Source organism: Plasmodium vivax, chromosome 4 (assembly GCF_000002415.2).
Source record: "Plasmodium vivax chromosome 4, whole genome shotgun sequence".
Taxonomy (NCBI): Eukaryota; Apicomplexa; class Aconoidasida; order Haemosporida; family Plasmodiidae; genus Plasmodium; species Plasmodium vivax.
This window is the reverse complement of record NC_009909.1, coordinates 176,035-195,851: the sequence shown is the minus strand read 5'-3', so window position 1 is coordinate 195,851 and position 19,817 is coordinate 176,035. Positions and strand designations below refer to the sequence as shown.

Here is a 19,817-nt window from a genome sequence, read left to right as displayed (position 1 = left end):
TTGCAACAAATTTGTAGCTAGCTAAAAATGCTCCTTGTTAAAAAAAAAAAAAAAAAAATATGAACGTTCAGGTCGGAGGAGCGGCAGAACGGCAGGGCGCGCCCATTGGGGAAAGAAACCAAATGATACGCCATGTGGGTAGGCGCGAGTGGCCATAGTACACCAGTGTGCATGCGCTTAAAACGCCTATGTGTTTATTTCCCCTACGTGCATGCGTAAAAAAAACGCGCACTTTGCGTATGCTCATTGGATACACCTGTGTGATTATTTTGGAAAAAAAATTGAGGGGTACCACCCAGCTCAGTGTTGTAATTGCGTCAAATGGGATTATGTCGTATGCGCTGAGGGAAGGGTTGAGAAACTGCCGCGCTTTGCAGCGAACAGGAAAGTGAGAAAAAAAAAAAAAAAAGGGACTTATCACCGCCTTCCAGCCAAATGCCGATCTCAGATCAGCACTGTGTTTACCTTTATGGTTTCCCATCTGGGGGAGGGGGGAAAGCAGGAAGGGGCATAAAAAAAGGTGGAAAAGTAAGAAGACCTCCCGTGGAAACTTCTTCGCCTGGGCCCTAGCCGAGCGGGGAAAATCTCACCCACAAACCATGCACATGTCGCTATGTGTGTGCGGCATGCCTACCCATAAGGACAACATGTGTGCCTACGCATAAGGACAACATTTGCGTGCCTCCCCGCATTGACTCCTCCGCTTCTGTCTGCCCGGAAGGGAAATGTTCACTTGCGCACAAATCACGCACGAATTTTGCTAATCCCCCCTTGGGCGAAAAAAAAAAAAAAAAAAAAAACGCAAAAAAGCGCGAAAAAAATGTGCAGACGTGGAAAAAACGGCATGATAAAAGATTATGCATCCGATTTGGAGATTAAAAGAAGAGAAGAAAAATGGAATCTCCAGAGAGTGACGCATCTGCAGTGATGCTCCTACAAGACATTTGTAATGAGGCCACACCGTAGATGAGTGGAAGTGACCAGATGGAAGTACCTTCTAAAGGTGCATACAGATGTTCCCACGTGTATGTACACGCGCAGCTCCCCGCGTGCGCGTAATGGTATACCCACTTCGTAGGAGGTAGAAGGGGAAGACGAAGCATAGGACTCAACCTGCCGGTGAGGACCAGCCCACCAGAGTCACCTCGATAAGTGCCAGACAGGATGAATAAACCCGCGCAGGGGAAGGCAGCCGAGGGGGGCGCCAAATCTGTGGGGAGCATCAAACCTGGGGGGAGCATCAAACCTGGGGGGAGCGGCCAACGCGGCTTACCCAACAAGGAGAGGCAAAAAATAAAGCCAATCCAGGTGAGGCGAAGCTTGAAGGACATCCTAGTGAACGAAAATCCGAGTCAGCTCATCCTCAATTACAGCGGGAGAAAAATAGCGAGCGCTTTTCCTGAAGAAGATGTGATGCATCAAGACATTTTAAGTGAGTCCCCCACGGAGGAACCAATAAGCGGTGAAGACAAAAGGAAAAAAGGAGGAAACATGGAAAGACTCATTAGCACAGAAGCAATCGATAGCCACCAACAAATTATGATGCAAGAGTTGCAAGAGCTCCTAAGCAAAGATGACTTAACTGACGAAATGAAAAATAACATTAAATCGCTCTACATACAAGTGCAAGAAATTTATATAGAAATAAAAAACGACTTAAAAAAGAATTGCCCTTCATCGGAGGACATTTTAAATTTGTATCGATCGGATGACCTGAACAAGAAGAGTAAGAATGCCATTTGGAAAAAATTTTGTTTTTATAAAATGCTTGGGGACCAGATGAGCGACATTCACATTTGCACCATTTCGTCGTACAGGCTAAAATATTTGAAAACCATTTATAAGTGGTACTGCAAGAATAAGCGCGTTTTGTTTGGCGGTCGGTTTGGTCGTCGCTCTGGGGGGGGAGGGCCCTCTGCGCGCGGCGACGACACGGCTACGGAGGGCACGTCCAGTGATGTCACCACGGGGGGGGGTTCTTCCAGTGGGGATGCTTTCAATGGGGCTGCTCCCAATGGTGGCGCTGCCAATGGTGACACCGCCAACGATGTGGTCGGAGCGCAGGAGCAGGTCGCGGAGGGGGCCATGGACGGGAGCGACCCAGTTGAGGCTGCTGCCCCCGGCGACGAAGTGACGTGTGAGGAGGGGGGAACATCCCAGACGGGGGATGGCTCATCACCACAAGGGGGAGAAGCGAATGGGGTGAAAAAAAAGGGAGACGAAAAGGGAGGTGCCGCAGGACACTATGGGAGGGAAACTTCCGACCAGTTCGATGACCTTCTCACGAGGCACATGCAAGAAATAAAGAGGCCTGGTGATGATGGGGAGAAGAGAGAAGTCGATTGGAGCCATCAGCAGCAGGAAAAAGCGCAAAACAAACCGAGAGACAACATCCTAGCGGGTTACATATTTCCCTGTTCGCTGTTTGAAAAGGGCACAGCCGAGGGGGAGGGAGACAAGCCATTTGGCAGTGAACACAGAAAGGATGCCATCCCGTTGGAGTGCACCCAGGAGGACTTACTGCCGACCCAAATTGACACAAAGAGGATCATGGAGCTGGAGGAGGAAATCAAACGGCAGAAGCTGCTAATCAAGGAGAAGGAAATTGAAATAATTAACTCCCCGATTGGGATTAAATTTAAGGACATCTTTGGGAACTTCCAGGACATTGACATAAACGAGTGAGCAGTGGTGGTAAAGCGGTGGTGTGGTGGTGGTGGTGGTACAGCGGTGGTGCTGCTGCTGTTGCTGCCGTTGCTGCTGCTGGCAGGCGCGCAGGGCAGAATTTACGCAGCCTGTCCGCGTAGCCCTTTTCGAAGGCGTCTTCAGTGTCGGCCGGGGAGAACACAGAGAAGTCAGCGCGTCAGCGCGTCAGCACGTCAGCACGTCAGCATGTCAGCAGCGTATGTACACGCATACAGCCACATGCATGCTCACATGAACGTACGTACGTGCATAGGTTCCCCCCACAGGGGGCCCCTCCACGAGTCAAAAGTAATTGAGGCAGTTCTCAAACAGGACGGCATACTCGTAGGAATATTCTTCGTACACGCTGGTGTGTGCGGTCGGCTCGTGGAAGGCGTCTTTTTCCTGCTGGCTTTTGGAGGTGCCGGCCCGTCTGGCCCCTCGTCCGTCTCCTGAGAGGAGTAAAGCGGCGAAGGAGTGAAGGAGTGAAGTAAAGCGCGGCTTGCAATGCTCCAGTCGCTCCGCTGCACGTCGCTTCTCCGCTCTGCGCTCCGCCGCTCTTCACTCCCTACGCGTGGCCCGGGTGAGGTCCAGAAAGAGCGCCTGCGTGAAGATGCTGTCCATGGCGACGTCCCGGTCCACCTTGGAGAGAACCAAATAGGCAGCGGACAAAAGGACATTCGCCATAAAAACGAACAGAACAAAGCAGAGATTGATCGCGTCCTCCCTCAGTGAGAGGAAGCAAGCGAAAAGGTAAAGCACCAGCTTGATGGCAATTTCTTTCAAGTGGCAAAAAAACAAAAAGTTATCAACTCGTGTGTTTTTAATTAAATTTTTGCTAATTATAATTCTGTTGAGCATGATGGGTCCCTTCATGTGTTTGATCAGCTTGAGGGTAAAGGAGGACACCACCGAGATGGGAGTCAGCACTTCCTCCTTCTCTGCGGTGTGAGCGGTGTAGGCGGTGTAAGCGGTGTGTGCGGTTTGCGCGGTGTGTGCGGCCCTTCCCGGTGCTTCGCCTCCCCTGTGCGTTTTCACTCGTCTTCGATAGGTGACGTACTTGCGCCCGAGGAGCATGTAGATGAACATGTACGTGTCCGCGAGGAAGAGGTACACCTGCAGCGGTGGTGTGGCGGTATAGCGGTGGTGTGGCGGTATAGCGGTGGTGTGGCGGTATAGCGGTGGTGTGGCGGTATAGCGGTGGTGTGGCGGTATAGCGGTGGTGTGGCGGTATAGCGGCGGTGTGGCGGTATAGCGGCGGTGTGGCGGCGTAGCGGTATCGCTGCTGTGTGTGGGCCCTTCTGGGGGGCTTTACGCACTCCCCCCGGGTAGCGCCCTACCAGGTAGCCGAAGAGGAAGAGAACCACCAGCGTGTTCTTGTTCCTATTGAAGTAGTCCAGCAAGTGGTACGACGGGTTGTGCTTGGACATGATGAGGAGCACAAGGAAGAATGACATCAGGTTAAAGGCATACAGCAGGCACATGAAGACCCCATCGAACAGGGAGCACGTAACTACGTAGAGAAGGAACGAACAAAAGGAGTACACAAAAATTATAAAGCAATTAATTCTGAGGATCCAGCAGGACTTCACCGCGTTGATGTCCCATAGGTAAGTCAGATCGTATAGATGCCGATTCAGGTCTTGGTCGAAATCCATTGTGTAGGTGACCACCAGGATGGCAATTTTCGTCGCAATGAGAATGAAGAAGAAGAGGAAGATCAGCGAGTACCCCGTGGAGTTCTTCTCTATTTGGTCTACATAACAGGACATGTATCTTTTGAAATTCACCCCGTTGTATTTTAAGTAATGGAGGTAGACTTGTGGGCTGATCTTGTCGTAGCTTAGACTGTCCACTCGGTTGTACTCGGCGTTTTTAATCCCTCTTATGTTTATCGTGTCGATTGAGAGGTAGCTCCTGCTGAGGAGTTCCTTATTCACGTGGCTTTCCTTCAAGTGCAGACTGGTCGACGGTTCGTGTGGCGGGCGATTCGGCGGTTCGTCTGGGCGGTGCTTCGAACGCTCTTCTGATCGGCCGTTTTGACGCTCATCGGTGTGGCTTCCCTCATCGGTGTGGCTTCCCTCATCGGTGTGGCTTCCCTCATCGGTGTGGCTCTCCTCATCTGTGTAACTCCCCCCATCGGTGTAGCTCCCCTCATCGGGGGGACTCCCCCCCTGGGCTCGGCCCCCCCTGCGGCGGTTGTAAAACTTTGACTTCCGGTAGATGCGCGATCCGTGGATGATGGCGAAGCAGAGGTTCTTCATGAGGAACTGGGGCGAACCTGCAAGGGGGTGGAGTGGCAATATGAGTGGAGGCGGTCATCTGAAAGGCGATTAACCGGGTGGCGATCTGAGTGGAGGCGATCAACGGAAAAGCGGCCAACCGGGTGGCGCTCTTCCTCTTTGGCGCGCCCCCCTTACACGCGGTGGCCGAGAAGACCAGGCAAAGGAACAGTCGCGCCGCGAAGAGAGACACGTCGGTGAAGAAGAAGCTGTATATGCTGATGTACTTGAGGCAGGACATGGCATCCCCGCCGACTTTGGACCTGGGCAGGGGGGCCTCGGTGGCGGGGGAGAACGAGGAGGTGCCTTCAGCAGTGCCCCCATGTATGTCTCCATGTATGCCTTCAGCTATGCCCCCATGTATGCCTCCAGTAATGCCCCTACTAATTGAATGCCTCCACCCCAATTGTGGAGGCCCCCCTGGAAAGCTACCCCTTTTGGTAAGCGCCCCACTATGAAGGTGCCCATAATGGTCTTTCCCCCCTCCCCCGTTGGCACCCTTCCGGTCGCTGCTCCACCTGGGCATCGTCACATCACAGCTGTAGCTATGTGCCAAATGGGGTGCACTCAATGGATGACCTCCTACATCTCCCCCCCCTTTAGAGGAGACCTTCCTCCGCTTGTTACTTTCGTAGGAAAAGCTCGGAAGCGAATAAGCATGAATGGCAATATTCACGCAGAGCAGCACACCAAAGAGGATGAAGACAGCTTGGTGGGCATGTAGGCAGAAGGAATAGAAGTCCATGAGATCCTTCCGATCGAGGGAAGCACCGGCAAACAGATCTGGGTTACTAAACAGAGAGAGCTCCTGGACCACGCGGAAGTGGTAAAGCAAAAAATGAAAATGCACAAAAGAGAAAAAATTAGAAATGTCTAGGAGGTCTATCGACACGTGGGTTATTATGAGGAGGCAAAAGAACATCTCCAGATTGATGAGGCGAACTTTGAGCAAATCAAAATCGGTGACGAGGAAGAACAGGATGTAGACGACGATGGAGAGGAGGATCGCCGAGCTGACGACGTGGATGCTGTCTGCGTAGGTGGTTGGCCGTAACGTTAGCGGTAGGGTTGGCAGTAGGGATGAAGCCGCCCCGCCTGCCCCCCCGTGGTGACCAGTGAGGGCCCTCGGGAGGGAGATGTAGTAAATCACCGTCACCTTGGCCACGACGCTGTAAACGTAAATCATGTACATGTGCGTGTTGTTGGCCGATCTGACTTGTAGGTAGAGGAAGACGGTGAGGAGCCCCGCGTCCAGCAGCACCACGAGCGTTTTGCTGGTCATCAGCTGCCACGAGAGCAGCCCCTCCTGGGCGGCTATGGCCGCCAGCAGGAGCAGCTTCAGCAGGAACGTCGCGCGCCTCATGGGGGAGCGGCTTGTATAGGCTAAGCGGTTTGCACAGGGGGAGCGGTTAATTTGGCCGCCTGCCTGATGGGGAAGCACACCTCTTCCGCCCGTCTTAGCGTGCGCCAATTTGAGCGATTGAAGGTGTGTGGACGCCCTCGAGGGGCTACCGCGTGGGGGGGCCTCCTCTTTCGAAAAAAAAGGAAAAGGAGAGCAAAGCGTAGTGAAGCAGAGCGAAGCAGCGCAGCGCAACGCACTCGAATGATGTTATTTTTCCCTACCTTGAATGTCCCATTTTTTTTTTTTTTTCTGACCTATTCCCCCCCTGGTGATGCTAGCAAAATGAGGGGAGCGGCGTTCCATCGGGGAGAAGCGAGACGAGCCACAGGAAGGGTGGCATGAATGAAGGGAATTCCCCGTGCGCGCGTCTCCCTCATGTGGATCTACCTTTAGCCATTCCCTTGAATGCGAAGTGTTATTAAAAGGTGTGCCCCCTTTTCGTGCGAGAGATTCCCTAGCGTGTGTATTAGCTAGCCGTGGGTATCAAAGGGGCCACCGTACATCTTCACATGTGTACGTACATAATACGCGGGTGGGGGGGCTCCCCCCTCTTCTTGGGAAGTGCTTCCAAGCATATTGGCCCCAAATTTTATTGCAGGGCGGGAGGGCCAATCTGTGTGAGGGCACGTTTGATGATTCTTCCTCCAACTGGTACGCAGGAAGGAGTACACCACTGCGATATGGGGGGTGAGGCGATACCACCGTGAGGGTTTCGCAATTGCACAGCTGACCGGGGGAGGGAGCTTCCAACTTGGGGAACACAAACATATTCGTTCACCCCACTTTGTGCCGCCTCACAGTGGGGGGAAAATTCAAATGTAACTTAGCGTTCACTTGGTCGTTTCCACAATTAGCATGTTGCAATTCACATGGGGGAAACCAGAAAAAAAAAAAAAAAAAAAAGGGGAAGTGAAAGTGAAAGGGGAAGATGTACGTATGTATTATGTATACCTCACCGTGTAGAAGCCGAATGTGTGCACTACGGTTAAAAAAAAAAAAAATAAAAAAAAAAAAGGCACGAGCTGGAGCAGCTGGAGCAGCTGGCGCAGCGGGAAGGCAGCGCTGATTGACTGACTGGAAGAGCACAGGAATACACCCGCGTGCATACCGAAATTGTCACGTGTAGTTTTATTGTACCCCCCACCTACTGCGCCACATTTGGTGTATCGTTTGAAGTTCCGTGTGGTGACGAAGCCGAGGTACTTCAACGGGGGGTAAACTGGCATGCTGGGAGGTTATCCTTTTTTTTTTTTTTTGTTTTCCCAGAAATAGGAAGTAAAAAAAAAAAAAAAAAAAAAACGGAAAAAAGGAAAAAAAGGAAAACACCAAAGAGGAAGTAGCAACGAGGGAGTAGCAACGACGAAGCAGCAACGAGGAGGTAGCAACGAGGAGGTAGCAACGAGGAAGTAGTTACCTGAAAGAGCACTCCGCAGCAACCCTTTAAAAGCAACGAGCAATCGCGAGCTCGCAGGGCGAGGCGAAACGGAAGAGAAAGGCTCCTCCCCCCGGAACATAAGCTTTTTTTGCGAAGTTGACTGGAGTTGCATGAGCATTCCTCCAGTACCCCGCGTGGTGTGTTCAGTTGGCCATTTTTTTTTGGGGGGATCCGCGTAAGGTGTACGTGTAAGCGGCAGAGAAGTGGCAGAGAAGCGGCAGGTTGGGCCAACCCACATGTAGACTTCGCTGCTAACGTAGCTGCAAAGGTCCCTTCTAACGCCGCTTCTAACGCCGCCTCACCACACCATGCAGGCAGCGGGCAAGATGCGGCTGCTCGGGCAGCAGCTCAGGAGGTGCGGCAAGTGGAGCGACGTTCGCAGCGCCGCGGTGCTGGCGTACTCCACGAAAATCAGCCCCGTGGAGATCTCCAAAATTTTGGAGAAGAAATTCGAGCAGTTCGATTTCAAGACGTCCGCGAACGAAGTGGGATACGTGTTAAGCGTGGGGGACGGCATATGCAGGGCCTTCGGGTTGAACAACGTGAAGTCATCGGAGCTGCTGGAAATCCACAACAGTGATGCGTCGGATAGCAGCGGGGGTGCCGCCAACCAGGGGGGCGCCTCAAACGTCACCTACGGAATGGCGACGAACCTAGAGTACGATAACGTGGGGGTAGTGATCTTCGGAAACGATAGGAACATAAGAGAAGGGGACATAATAAAGCGAACGAACAGGATCATCGATGTGTGCGTTGGCCATGAGTTACTGGGTCGAGTGGTAGACGGATTGGGAAACGAGATTGACGGGGGGAAGCCAATTCAGACGAGTGAAAAGAGAAAAATAGAAATAAAAGCACCAGGAATTATTGCACGTAAGAGTGTAAACGAATCTATCATTACAGGCATCAAATGTATTGACAGTCTGGTCCCCATAGGGAGAGGACAGAGAGAGTTAATCATAGGAGATAGGCAAACGGGGAAAACAGCCATAGCAGTAGATACAATCATCCACCAGAAAAATATAAATGAACAGGTGCCAGATAATGAAAAGGTCTACTGCATCTACGTTGCCATTGGGCAGAAAAAAAGCAATATTGCAAAGTTGGTTAATCTCCTAAAAAAATATGATGCGTTGAAGTATACCATCATTGTAAATTCGAGTGCGTCAGATGCTTCTCCTCTGCAGTTTTTGGCTCCCTACACTGGGTGTGCTATGGCTGAGTACTTTCGAGACAATGGGAAGCATGCGCTGATCATCTTCGACGATTTGAGTAAGCAGGCAGTTGCTTACAGACAGCTGTCCCTTCTTCTGAGGAGACCCCCAGGGAGAGAGGCCTACCCAGGGGATATTTTCTACATCCACTCGAAACTCCTGGAGAGGTCCTCCAAATTGAACGACTCGCTAAAAGGGGGGAGTCTCACCGCGCTGCCAATCATAGAGACGCTCAACAATGACGTTTCGGCTTACATCCCTACCAATGTCATTTCGATCACGGATGGGCAAATTTTCCTCGAAAGCGAATTGTTTTACAAAGGGATTATCCCCGCCATCAATGTCGGCTTGAGTGTCTCCCGAATTGGAAGTAGTGCTCAGTACAAGTGCATGAAGAAGCTAGCTTCCTCTATGAAGCTAGAGCTAGCCCAATTTCGAGAGATCGTGGCTTTTTCTCAGTTCGGCTCGGACCTAGATGCCTCTACGAAGAAGCTCATCGAGAAGGGGAAGATCCTAACGGAGATCCTAAAGCAGAAGCAGTACTCCCCAGTCAGCATCAGCTACCAGATTTGCCTCATCTACGCCGCCACCAAGGATTATCTCGCCAGCCTGACCATCGACCAGGTGCAGGACTTCGAAAAGCGCTACTTTGAGTTCCTCGACAGTAACTACGCAGATGTGCTCCGGAAGATTCAGGCCAACTGCGACTTGGCCGAGGTGGAGGACCAGATCAGGGAGGCCATTCAGCGCTTCCTCGAGCTGTACAAGGCGGAGGCGGGGGCGGCGTGACAGCCGCGTGGCAGCGGCGTGTTAGCGGCGGTGGAGCGGGAGCGGCGTTTAAGCAGCGGAGCGATCAAGCTGACGGGTTGCCAATCTGAACGGAGGCCCCTCCTGGGGCAGAACAAATCCGTTAACGCGTCTATCGGGCGCGCCTCCAACTTTGAGAGAGGCGCGACACACATAGGGGGGGGTGGAAGTACCATCCCGAAGGAGAGAAGCTCCTCTTAGAAGTCAGCATCGTTCCCTTCTACCGCCCCTTCTCACCCGTGTGTATGTGTGTGGGAATCGTGAAAGCGTTTTTTCCCCTCCCCCTCTTTGAAGTGCTCTAGGATGGCATAGTACAGCGACCCCCTGCTTACCAAAAAGTGCCTTTGCACGAAATGGTACGAGAGGAAATTTTTGCAATTTTGGAGCACTTCCCTCTGAGTGCTGTCTTCCAAGGGGTGGAGGTCTGCAGGGGGAGGTGTTAACATCAGTCCATGGGCGGAATTGATCCGTGGATCCTGCCCCCCAACTGAACGTTTTTCTAACTGCTTAACAATGTGTGGAAGCATGGCCTTCAAATGGTCCTCCAAATTAAACGCGTCAACGTTGGGAGAGAGATCCGTTGGGTTTGTTCTTTCGCGAGTGGCGGTAGTCACATTTGCGGTGGTCCTTCTGGTAGCCCCGTTTGAGGAAGTCGCTTTTGTGGCAATCCTTGTGGCGTTCCCTCCGGGGCTGTGCCTCCTGCCGCCCAGGGAGCCACTCTCCAAGGTGAGTACCCTCCTGGAGGCAATCTCCTGTGCACTCTTCTGTAGGAACAACTCGAGGGGGAAAAAGTAGGGCCAGTGAATTCTTCCAAATTTTCTCGCAACATAGCGGATGTGCTTTACCCTTACGCTGCTCGCGCGGTGATCTTCGCGGTGATGGTGGGTGATCATCGTGTGGATGAGGGCGCACAGGAGGGGGAGGCCGCTCTGCCGGCTGACTTCCCCAATTTGGAACACCAGATGAAGTAAATGCAGCTGCAGAGGCTTGTACACATGTGGGCAGCGGCTGAAGAGGATGAATAAAAATATCTTCGTCTCATCGGGGAGAGATGCCAAGTCGTGTCGGAGCAGCCACTTTGAGATGGAGTAGTAGACGGTGGAGTGGTAGAGGCCGTTCAGGCTGTACGTGGCGATGAAGGTGAGCATGTCGTCCAGGGTAAAGCGGTGTTGGTTCCTCCGCAGCAGCTTCTCCATCTGGGCGTACAGGTCAAGCGGTTGGAAGTAATTCGGGTGGCCATCCGGTTGGGTGTAATTCGGGGGGTCAAGCGGTTGGGAGTAATTCGGGTGGCCATCCGGTTGGGAGTAATTCGGGGAGGCGCGCCCCCCTCTGAGCACCAAGCAGGCGGCCCGCACTCTCGCAACGAGCGACTTGTCCAGCATTGGCTTATCCCCCCCACACCCCGTATGCACATAGAAGTACCTGTTCCGAAACTTTCTACTATTCCTGTGTAGCCTCGTCTCGAGGTGGGTCTTCACTGCAGCGTCTCTCCAAATGGAAACGTTCAAGTGGTAGAGGACGATTAGGAAGTGCTTCGTCTGGAAGGGCGCGCCGTCAAGGTAGCAGGACAGCATGGTCAGGAGGAAGTTAACGCCGCTCTGCGAAGTTATCATGTGAGCCGAATTGGCCACTTCGTGATTTTGCTTCGCTGAAGGAGACGTTGCCTCGGCTGTCTTTCTAAAGTGATGAGTCCCCCGCGTAACAAGCGGTGCCTCCCCCTCTTCGCTGCTAACCGGACCATCGTCTATCCTAAACTTGCTCAGAATGATTCTGTGGAGAGTGTCGTAGTTGGGGGTGTGCTCGGCTGGGAGCCGACCCTCTGGAAGGGGCGGGTCCCCAATTTGCAGGCAGCGTCGAGTATCTTCTTCCTGCACGATGGCGCGCACCTCCTGGTAGCGGTACGCCCGCACGGTGTGCACGATCTGGAGGAGGTTCCCCATTCGGTCCCTGGGTGGTGTGTCTCCTGCTGCGGCTGCTCCCCCCGCCGCTCCCCCTGCCGCCCCGCCGAACTTGCACACCGCGACGAAGACGTAGAACCAGTTGGGCAAGTTCACAAGGAACAGGTTCTTCATGACGTAGGAGAAGATTTCGTAAAAGGTTTTTTCCGCTTCCCTCAAAAGGGGCCCCTCCTTCTGAACGAATTGCCCAAACGAGTCGCTCACATAAAGCAAGCACTTGGCGAGACAGTTCAGCTGCGATTTGTAGAAATATCTTTTGTCATGCTGAGCGGCGAAGTAGACGCTGCTCACGATGGGGTCCTTTGCTTGAGGGGGGGGAGGAAGGTTCTCAGCTGGGCTAGAGTTAGACGGATGGCAAACGTTAGGGGGTCTCTCTTCCTGGCTTTGGCTCCTCTTCACCCCTTCGTTTTCTTGCTTCATTTTAGGGTCTGCCAATACAGTCGCTTCACCCGATGGGGTTATTTTACACGGGAGGAGTGGCCTCTCCTGGGGTGGAAGCGCTCCCCCATTGGTGTGCCCGAATAGGTTGTGCAAAAAGGGTACCCGTTTGCCTGGCGAGCTGATCTCCTGGTCGGAGGCCCACCAGCGGGTGAGTCTCCAAAGAGGGGAGTTCTCTTTATAGCCAGTCCTACACATACGTTCACCACCGAAGGGTGGGTTCTCCCGCTCCCTCCTCAGATCAGACACAATTTGAGGGAGATTATCCCTGCAGAGGAGCTTCTCCAAAGGGGATGCATTATTGTGGTGATGTACCATCCGAACAAACCTCAGGAGCATCTTAACATTTCTGTCTGTAACTTTGGTGTTGATTTGATACACCTGCTTCAGCTCCTCGTATCGACTGCTTTTTAGCTTTTCCATTGGGTCCGAGAAGGAGAAGGCCACCTTCATGTTCCTCAAGGTGTTGCTTTCCCGCGTTCGTTTGGGGGCAGTCTGGTTCGTCCTCGCGGGGTTGTCAGGCGGGAGGGCGGCCCTTACATAACCATGCCTGCTTGGCTGATTCTCCTCCTGCACATCGCAAGCAGATTTTTCTCCCCCTCCCTGCCACGCAATGTACGACGGGAAGACCTTCACCTTGGCGGTCTCCCCCTTGGTGGTCTTCTCTGGGAAGCACCCCTCATCTTTGCCTAGCACCAAAACATTTAAGTGGTTTATGTGGAGGCTGTACCTCCCCAGGGTTAGGACCCTCTGCAGGTACTCATGCTCGTGGTTCCTCTTTAGGACCTCCACATTGTCGATGAATACCCTCCTGTGCAGGTGAACAGACAGCTCGTTAAGGAGAAGCTGCAGGAAGGTGTTTTCCCCACGGGCACACCATTCCATGTAGCGTAGGTAGTCCCATTTTAGGTCCCCCTCAAGGGGAACCCTCTCCATCCCCTTTACAATTTGAATGAGCTTCTTTTTTAGGAGTTGGTCTAGATGGTCCTCCTCCGTTTTGAAATCCGGGGTGATGGCGAAGAGGTAGGAGCCCGTAGATAGAAGACTCAAAATCTGTGGCAAGCTAATCTTGTGGGCATTCCTAAGTAGGAAGCGGACGTAGTGACCCCTAAGATGGCAGTTCAAATGGAACAGATTCGTTTCGCCTATCAATCTGAGACACTGGGTGAGAGTCATTTGGTCCTTGTCCAGGAGGCTCCTCAAGTAGTGCCTTGCTCTGCAGGCATATTTTAATTGCTGGGGAAAAACGTACAGGAAGAAGAAGAAGTGCGTCTTGGTCATCCCATAGCAGTTGTGACTTGCGTATTTGTAGATGCAGCTCAGGATGGTTTCTCTCTGCTTATTCCCCATGTACTTATTTTTTTTTATGTTATTCAGGAGGGCGAAGATGTTTTTCATTTTTATTTTTTCCACGAACTTCATGTAGAGCAGCTCTTCCTGGGACAGGTCGTACGCGTCTCGCAGGGCCTTCTCCGACCTGCGCCGCCGTCGCTCCCTCGCGGGGGGGGCAGCGGCATTAGCGGCATTAGCAGCGGTTATGGCCGGTCTCGCCGCTAATGTCGGTCTCGCCGCTAACCCCGCTAATGGCGCCCCCCGCTCGAGCCGCTCAATCTCCGCCTTGCTCCGCACGTACACATACTTGTCCCTTTCGAAAAAGTACTTGGCCGTTTTCTTCTCCTTCCCATTCAGGTCAATCCGCACGACCTTTTCGGGCCTCGACAGGGCCTGCAGCTTCTCCCTGTACTCGCTTAGGGCCCCTGCCTGTTGCTTCTTCCGCTGGGTCCTGAGGGCCTGCCGCCCACCCAAAGAGGCGCCCCTGCAGCTGAGGTGCATGGGAGAGTATCAGTGTTGCAGTTTCGCGGCAGCGGAAGGGCGGGGCTACGCTTTGAGATGGCCGCTTGGGTGAAACAACGTCACGTGGGGGGAATCACTCGGGGGAAAATCACGAGAGGAAAAACTTTGCTCACAAGCGGTGTGTGCATTCTGCTTACGAAGTGAGCATTTACACGAGAGTATGCGCTTCCCCCTGTGAAGCGGCGACCTGCTTGACACGCCAAGCTGCAGTGAGTACCACTTTTGCGCGCATGAAACTGCAACCCTTCCCCTCATCTTCATCCCTGTTGGAGGCGCGCTTGTCGGGGTGCCTTCAACGCACTTGGATGGGTTAGAAGCGGCCATGTGGGTTCTCACCCCTGGGAAGGGTATTCTTGGGGGGAATAAGTCGACCCGCTTTTCTAGCTGCACCTCCAATTTGCAAAGAGGCTCTCACGCTGTGTGGCACCTCTAACCATCGACCGATGAGCACACAGGTTGGTGCGCTTCACTCCAATGGAGAGTCAACGTAGAAGGTGCCCCCTTCCATTCGAGTCCCTATTTTGAGAATTCTTTGCGCGGCAAAAAAGATGGTACTGAAAAATTGACGGGGCGTTTCCCACGGGGAAAGAGAAGCGGGGAAAAAGAGAAGGTGACGCAAGGCAAAGCTGCAATGAGCCGTGTAGCAACGGGCAAAGTTCTATCAATCCTCGCCGCCACGGGCAAAGCTCCAATGAGCCGCGTAGCCACTGAGGAACGCCCCAAAAACAACTTGGAAAAAAAAAGGAGAGCTAATTTTACGCTTTACAAAAACGAATAGAACGAAGTGCTGCCGCTTGGCAGGAGGTGCACCTCAAATGTGAAGGGGCGTAAAACAAACGCGGACTGTATCACGAAGGGGTTAAGCAGCTTTGTAGGAACGTTTCTCGAGGGAGTGCACGGTAGGGGTAGATGTCCACCACATGACGTGGTCACATCGGTGTAGCTCTGCTGTCACTCCCCCGCTTCACCGCTTCACCGCTTCACCACCTCACCGCTTCACCGCTTCACCACCTCACCGCTTCACCGCTTCACCACCTCACCGCTTCACCACCTCACCGCTTCACCACCTCACCGCTTCACCACCTCACCGCTTCACCACCTCACCGCTTCACCACCTCACCGCTTCGCCACCTCACCGCTTCACCACCTCACCGCTTCACCACCTCACCGCTTCGCCACCTCACCGCTTCACCACCTCACCGCTTCACCACCTCACCGCTTCACCACTCAAATGACTTTCTTAATTTTGCTTATTTTGTCGAGGATAATATTCTTGTTCACCTCGTAGATGTACCCCCCCAAGATGATGTTATCAAAGAAGTAGTAAAGAAAGTGAAAGTTGAAGAGGAGGTCCAGCTCGCAGACGTTGGTGAAGAAGGTGTCCAGCAGCTGCGCCATGAAGTGGATGAACTCCAGGATGTACAGCTCGTTTTCGTTCTCGATGCACACGACGAAGTAGAGGCCTGCAGGGCGGAGTGAGGGGGGTCAGTGTGATGAGCGGCGTAATGATGGGGGTCAGTGTGATGAGCGGCGTAATGATGGGGGTCAGTGTGATGAGCGGCGTAATGATGGGGGTCAGCGGAATGAGCGGCGTAATGATGGGGGTCAGCGGAATGAGCGGCGTAATGATGGGGGTCAGCGGAATGAGCGGCGTAATGATGGGGGTCAGCGGAATGAGCGGCTTAATGCGCGGCGTAATGCGCGGCGAGCCAACCAACTGCAGCGGAGGCGAAATCGCGGGGCTCACAGTCTGCGCCGCTACGACGCCGCTACGCCGCTGCTACGCCGCAGCTACCGCCACCGCCGCTACCACCGCAGCTACCGCCATCGCCCTACCTGCGTACAGCCGGTACACAATTTTGAAGTTCTCGTAGACGAAGATGTTCGCGTAGGACCTACTCCTGTTGATTAGAATTTTGTTGATGTCTCTCTCGATCTTCTTCTGCTTGGCTTCGTTGCAGTTGATGTACCTTCGGGGGGGGAGGTCACGGAAGCGGTTGCGGTTGCAGGAAGGCGTGGGGTATGGTGAACTCCTGCCAATCGCGGGGCAGAGTACCGGATGAGAAGTGCTAGACATCTGCACAACCCCTAACGCGTTGCACTCACCATTTTGAAAAACGTGTCTTCCCCTGCCGATTCTGCAAAAGAATAAAATTCAGCATTTTGGAAAAGCGGGGGGGAGGGCAGTCGTTTGGCAGGGGTGCCGGTGAAGGGGGTTCCCAGGTGGAGGAGGTGCGAATGGGCTACGATTGCGCTGCAGCTGAGTGGTGATATCGCTACGGGGCAACCTCAAGCGTAAGCAGGGTCCCGCCGGGAGGGGGGGTTAGCCAAACGGAATGGCCAATCGGGTAAAGGCGTGGCAACAAAAGGGAAGGAGGTCACTCCGGATAAGTTTTGCCACCACCTCAGGGGGCGATTTCTAAATATGCATGTTGTGTATGTGTGTGATGGTCACGGTCAGGCAGCATCGATTATGCACGCCTCTTCATCATCATAATCATCATTATCTGCCTCCTCCCAGGTGAACGCTAAACCAGTCGGTCCTCTTCAAAATAGGAGATTTGTCTCTGTGCGGAGTGCGTCTCATTGGGGTGGAGAAGGGCCAATCAAGGGTAGTCGTTCCTCTCTTCTTGTTGGTATTTAAAAAAAAAAAAAAAAAAAAAAAAATTATTCTGATCGGGTGATGCCAAAATCCACGAATGGTGTACTTAGCCGAATGTCTGTCGGGGGAAGGTCCAACGAGGTGGCGATTAACTTCAACTGTGGGCAGCAGTAAATGATTTTAGCCGCTTCACCCCCCTCGCTTAAAAAATTAAAAAGGGGTGTAATCCTCCTCCCCAACAAGGCCAATTCGTTTTGTCACATCGACTTGGCCAATTTTGGTAGATGGCTTTCGCCTTCACGTTGGAGGGGGGCTCCTTCTGGTCGGTGAGAATGGGCGCACATATATATGCATATATATGTGCGTCCATACATACATGTATATAGCCCCTCTCCACAGTTTGCGGGTGGGGAAGTAACACTCCTTCCAGAGGGGGGACACTACGCTGGGGGGGAGCAGTTCTTCCTCAGCTGGGGATGCACTGCTAGGAGGCAGAAAACATGTTAAGAGCAAAAATTTCCGCGCACTGTTATGATGAAAATCCGCGTGTCACTGCAACACCCCTGTGCAAAGTCAAATGGGTAAAATGAAAAAAAAAAAAAAAAAAAAAGTCACGCCCCCAGGTGTTTTCTTTTTTGTTACTTTGCAAATTGGGGAGGGACTAAAATTTGTTCGAAACGGGAGAACTTGTGAAGATGCGTTGAAAGGGTGGAGAGGTTTATCCACTCGGGGAGTTATTTATTTTTTTATTTACTTATTTTATATATATATATTTTTTTTTATTTTTTTTTTCTGCTTTGCTGCCGCTCCGAGCGCATACCATTTGCGTGGCCCCCTTTGGCAGTCCCTCCACGCGTTTTATTCTAGTCCGTTGGCTACGCATTGCCACGTGTTGCTGCGTTTTTCCCCTTTTAACTTCTAGCCTTGCAAGCGCGCTGTTGTCCCCCCACGGGCAATGTCCCTTCACCTCTTTTAACGCACACGGGACACACGCCTGCGGGAACAAATGCAGATCGCCCAAACGACTTACAGAAGAAGAGTTACACCAATGGAACGGAGCCATAGCTAAAATAGGGAAAAAAAAAAAAGAACGCTTGTACCAATTCAAAATGAAGTTCTTTATATGTCAAGTGAAGAGCAGGTGTCCCTTCACACCCAAAGGAGTTCGCTATGTGTCCTCAAAAAAGATATCCAACGTATGTTGCATTAATGGGAGCGGTGCATGCCGGGCGTGTCCTACTTGCCAATTAGTGCAAATCAGCTGAGGGTGATTTTTTCGGCGAACAGTAACGCTTCCCCTTGGGATACACTTATCTACCGAGTGACCCACATAAAAAGGGCGACAAATTGGAAAACTGTCCGAGCACATCCGGCTAGCGTGTGCATGTGTTACTTATATCCTATAATAACACCCCTTTTTTTTTAGTACTACCCCCCCCAAGGGCCAAGCGTTAGAGACATGGATGAGGAGTACAAGAGGTTCCTTCAGCTGAAGAGAAGAGAAAAAGTTTTACCCGACAATAAAATTACAAGCATTGATATTAATACGTTTAAAAAGTATAAGCACAAAAACAACCCCATTTTTTCCACCGAATTTAAGGTGTTCATAACTGGTTTTTTAATTTGCGGGTGGTGCGTTTTTGCCATTTACCTCACGGTGAGGATTATGTCTCCTGACGATTTCGAATGGGTGGAAAGTGAGAGGAAGAGGCTGGAGGATGCCAAAAGGAAAGTTATGATGATAAAGGAACGGGGAAAGGAGGTGGACCCCGTGTGAGGACAGGGGAACCGTTCCCAGTTTGTGTTAGCCATTTGGAAAGCGAAAAAAAAAAAAAAAAAAAAAAAATACAAAATGGAAAGTGCAAAAACGTTGCAACAAAAAAGTGCCTGAATAGGCAGGTTACAAAGGGTGGTATGACAAGCCAAAATAAAATAGCTATTTTATTTTTTTTTTCCCTGTGCAGTGTACTTTTTTTTGGCTACCTACCTATGCACGACATGCAAAACACCTGAACAGTTCATATTTTTTATTTTGTTTTATTTTTTTTGTGTAAAGAGCATTCCGCCTTTTTAAAAACCATCATGTGGAGGACAAGACGGTGGAGGTGTGCATGCGCAACCGTTTGGTCATTTTTTCGGCACGTCTCTTTCGGTGTTAGTATCGTTGAACCAGCGAAGGGTCGTGCTTTTGCCCCACCCCGTGGTGTATTTGCGGGGCAATACAATGATGGGCGTCAAATCGTTAGTTGCAAACGATGAGTGACCATGTTTCCACAGCACAGTAAACAACGGTAGCGCCAAAACGACGTGCAGTCCTTTCCGCCGACTGGAGAATTATGCCCATCATCGTGCGTGCATATGATGTTGCGTTTTCCTCCTGGGCGATCATCCCTACTAAGTGAAAGAGACAAAATGTGCCCTCCTTTTTTCCGAGAGTGCATTAAGTCGACCCCCCCATTAAATGTTGCGCAATACTGGTACGCGTGAATGTGCCACTTCGTAGTGAAACGTTCGCATGGTTCTATTTTTCGCGAAAATGTAACTCATGCGTGTGCTTCCCTCCCTTTTGATAGGAAAAATTGCTCCAAAGGATTGGTAGGTGGCGCGCGGAAGGTGTGGGGGTTACAAAGTGACACCTAGCCTGTGTTACACATTTTTATGCATCGATTAAGCGGGTTTCAAATGAATGGCAGTTGCGGGGAGGATGTCGTTTGGGTTTTCCCTTTTTGTACTTTTTTTTTTTTTTTTTTTTTCCTTTATGTTTCCTTTTTTTTTTTCCCGCGTTGGATGCTTTCGATTTGGGGGTTACTCCTTTACAGTAACACGCGGGACACAAGTACCCCTTTCGCGTGTTTGGCTCTCCTTTGATCGGTCACTTTGTTGTTTCCTGGTTTGTATGGTTGACACTTTTTCTGCTTCGCAAGCCTCGCGGTGAAAATTTTACAGGCATTCTCGGGTGCAAGGTTACCTCTACACGCTGATATTTTTCCCTGTGTGTACGTCATGGAGAGGGGAAAAATCGCCGTGCCCTTTGCGCTCGCGCACACGATTGTATGTGATATAATCTGGCGCCAGCGTACAGGTGTGTGTGTGTGTTTGTGTTTTTTTTTTTTTTTTTTTGCTTAGCATAGCGCCGCGCA

At 51.7% G+C, this 19,817-nt stretch overlaps 6 protein-coding genes across 6 annotated transcripts, besides 13 other annotated features; 3 read left to right on the top strand and 3 right to left on the bottom strand.

Annotated features, from left to right (window-relative positions):
* Positions 1-768: 768 nt before the first annotated feature.
* Positions 769-790: a microsatellite.
* A 374-nt stretch (positions 791-1,164) lies between these two features.
* Positions 1,165-2,685, top strand: PVX_002695 (hypothetical protein, conserved; the record flags this gene model as incomplete). Its single annotated transcript, XM_001612828.1, has 1 exon — positions 1,165-2,685. The coding sequence occupies one exon, from the start codon at positions 1,165-1,167 to the stop codon at positions 2,683-2,685; it is 1,521 nt and encodes a 506-aa protein (XP_001612878.1).
* A 39-nt stretch (positions 2,686-2,724) lies between these two features.
* Positions 2,725-2,756: a microsatellite.
* Positions 2,757-2,988: 232 nt separating this feature from the next.
* On the bottom strand, positions 2,989-6,330 carry PVX_002690 (hypothetical protein, conserved; the record flags this gene model as incomplete). Its single annotated transcript, XM_001612827.1, has 5 exons — positions 2,989-3,137; positions 3,258-3,801; positions 4,026-4,966; positions 5,106-5,230; positions 5,486-6,330. 5 exons carry the CDS (start codon positions 6,328-6,330, stop codon positions 2,989-2,991), a joined length of 2,604 nt encoding a protein of 867 aa, XP_001612877.1.
* Positions 3,800-3,943: a microsatellite.
* Positions 6,331-6,494: 164 nt separating the features above from the next.
* Positions 6,495-6,555: a microsatellite.
* A 687-nt stretch (positions 6,556-7,242) lies between these two features.
* Positions 7,243-7,262: a microsatellite.
* An 84-nt stretch (positions 7,263-7,346) lies between these two features.
* Positions 7,347-7,373: a microsatellite.
* A 739-nt stretch (positions 7,374-8,112) lies between these two features.
* Positions 8,113-9,807, top strand: PVX_002685 (ATP synthase alpha chain, putative; the record flags this gene model as incomplete). The annotated part of the gene is made up of 1 exon (XM_001612826.1): positions 8,113-9,807. The coding sequence occupies one exon, from the start codon at positions 8,113-8,115 to the stop codon at positions 9,805-9,807; it is 1,695 nt and encodes a 564-aa protein (XP_001612876.1).
* A 251-nt stretch (positions 9,808-10,058) lies between these two features.
* On the bottom strand, positions 10,059-14,054 carry PVX_002680 (hypothetical protein, conserved; the record flags this gene model as incomplete). The annotated part of the gene is made up of 1 exon (XM_001612825.1): positions 10,059-14,054. The coding sequence occupies one exon, from the start codon at positions 14,052-14,054 to the stop codon at positions 10,059-10,061; it is 3,996 nt and encodes a 1,331-aa protein (XP_001612875.1).
* Positions 14,055-15,097: 1,043 nt separating this feature from the next.
* Positions 15,098-15,282: a microsatellite.
* A 20-nt stretch (positions 15,283-15,302) lies between these two features.
* Positions 15,303-16,237, bottom strand: PVX_002675 (clathrin coat assembly protein AP17, putative; the record flags this gene model as incomplete). The annotated part of the gene is made up of 3 exons (XM_001612824.1): positions 15,303-15,538; positions 15,912-16,045; positions 16,182-16,237. The coding sequence occupies 3 exons, from the start codon at positions 16,235-16,237 to the stop codon at positions 15,303-15,305; spliced, it is 426 nt and encodes a 141-aa protein (XP_001612874.1).
* Positions 16,238-16,707: 470 nt separating this feature from the next.
* Positions 16,708-16,732: a microsatellite.
* Positions 16,733-17,006: 274 nt separating this feature from the next.
* Positions 17,007-17,052: a microsatellite.
* Positions 17,053-17,256: 204 nt separating this feature from the next.
* Positions 17,257-17,277: a microsatellite.
* Positions 17,278-17,401: 124 nt separating this feature from the next.
* Positions 17,402-17,456: a microsatellite.
* A 13-nt stretch (positions 17,457-17,469) lies between these two features.
* Positions 17,470-18,454, top strand: PVX_002670 (hypothetical protein, conserved; the record flags this gene model as incomplete). The annotated part of the gene is made up of 2 exons (XM_001612823.1): positions 17,470-17,873; positions 18,104-18,454. The coding sequence occupies exons 1-2, from the start codon at positions 17,787-17,789 to the stop codon at positions 18,452-18,454; spliced, it is 438 nt and encodes a 145-aa protein (XP_001612873.1). The 5' UTR covers positions 17,470-17,786.
* Positions 18,455-18,489: 35 nt separating this feature from the next.
* Positions 18,490-18,513: a microsatellite.
* Positions 18,514-19,399: 886 nt separating this feature from the next.
* Positions 19,400-19,444: a microsatellite.
* Between the last annotated feature and the right edge of the window lie 373 nt (positions 19,445-19,817).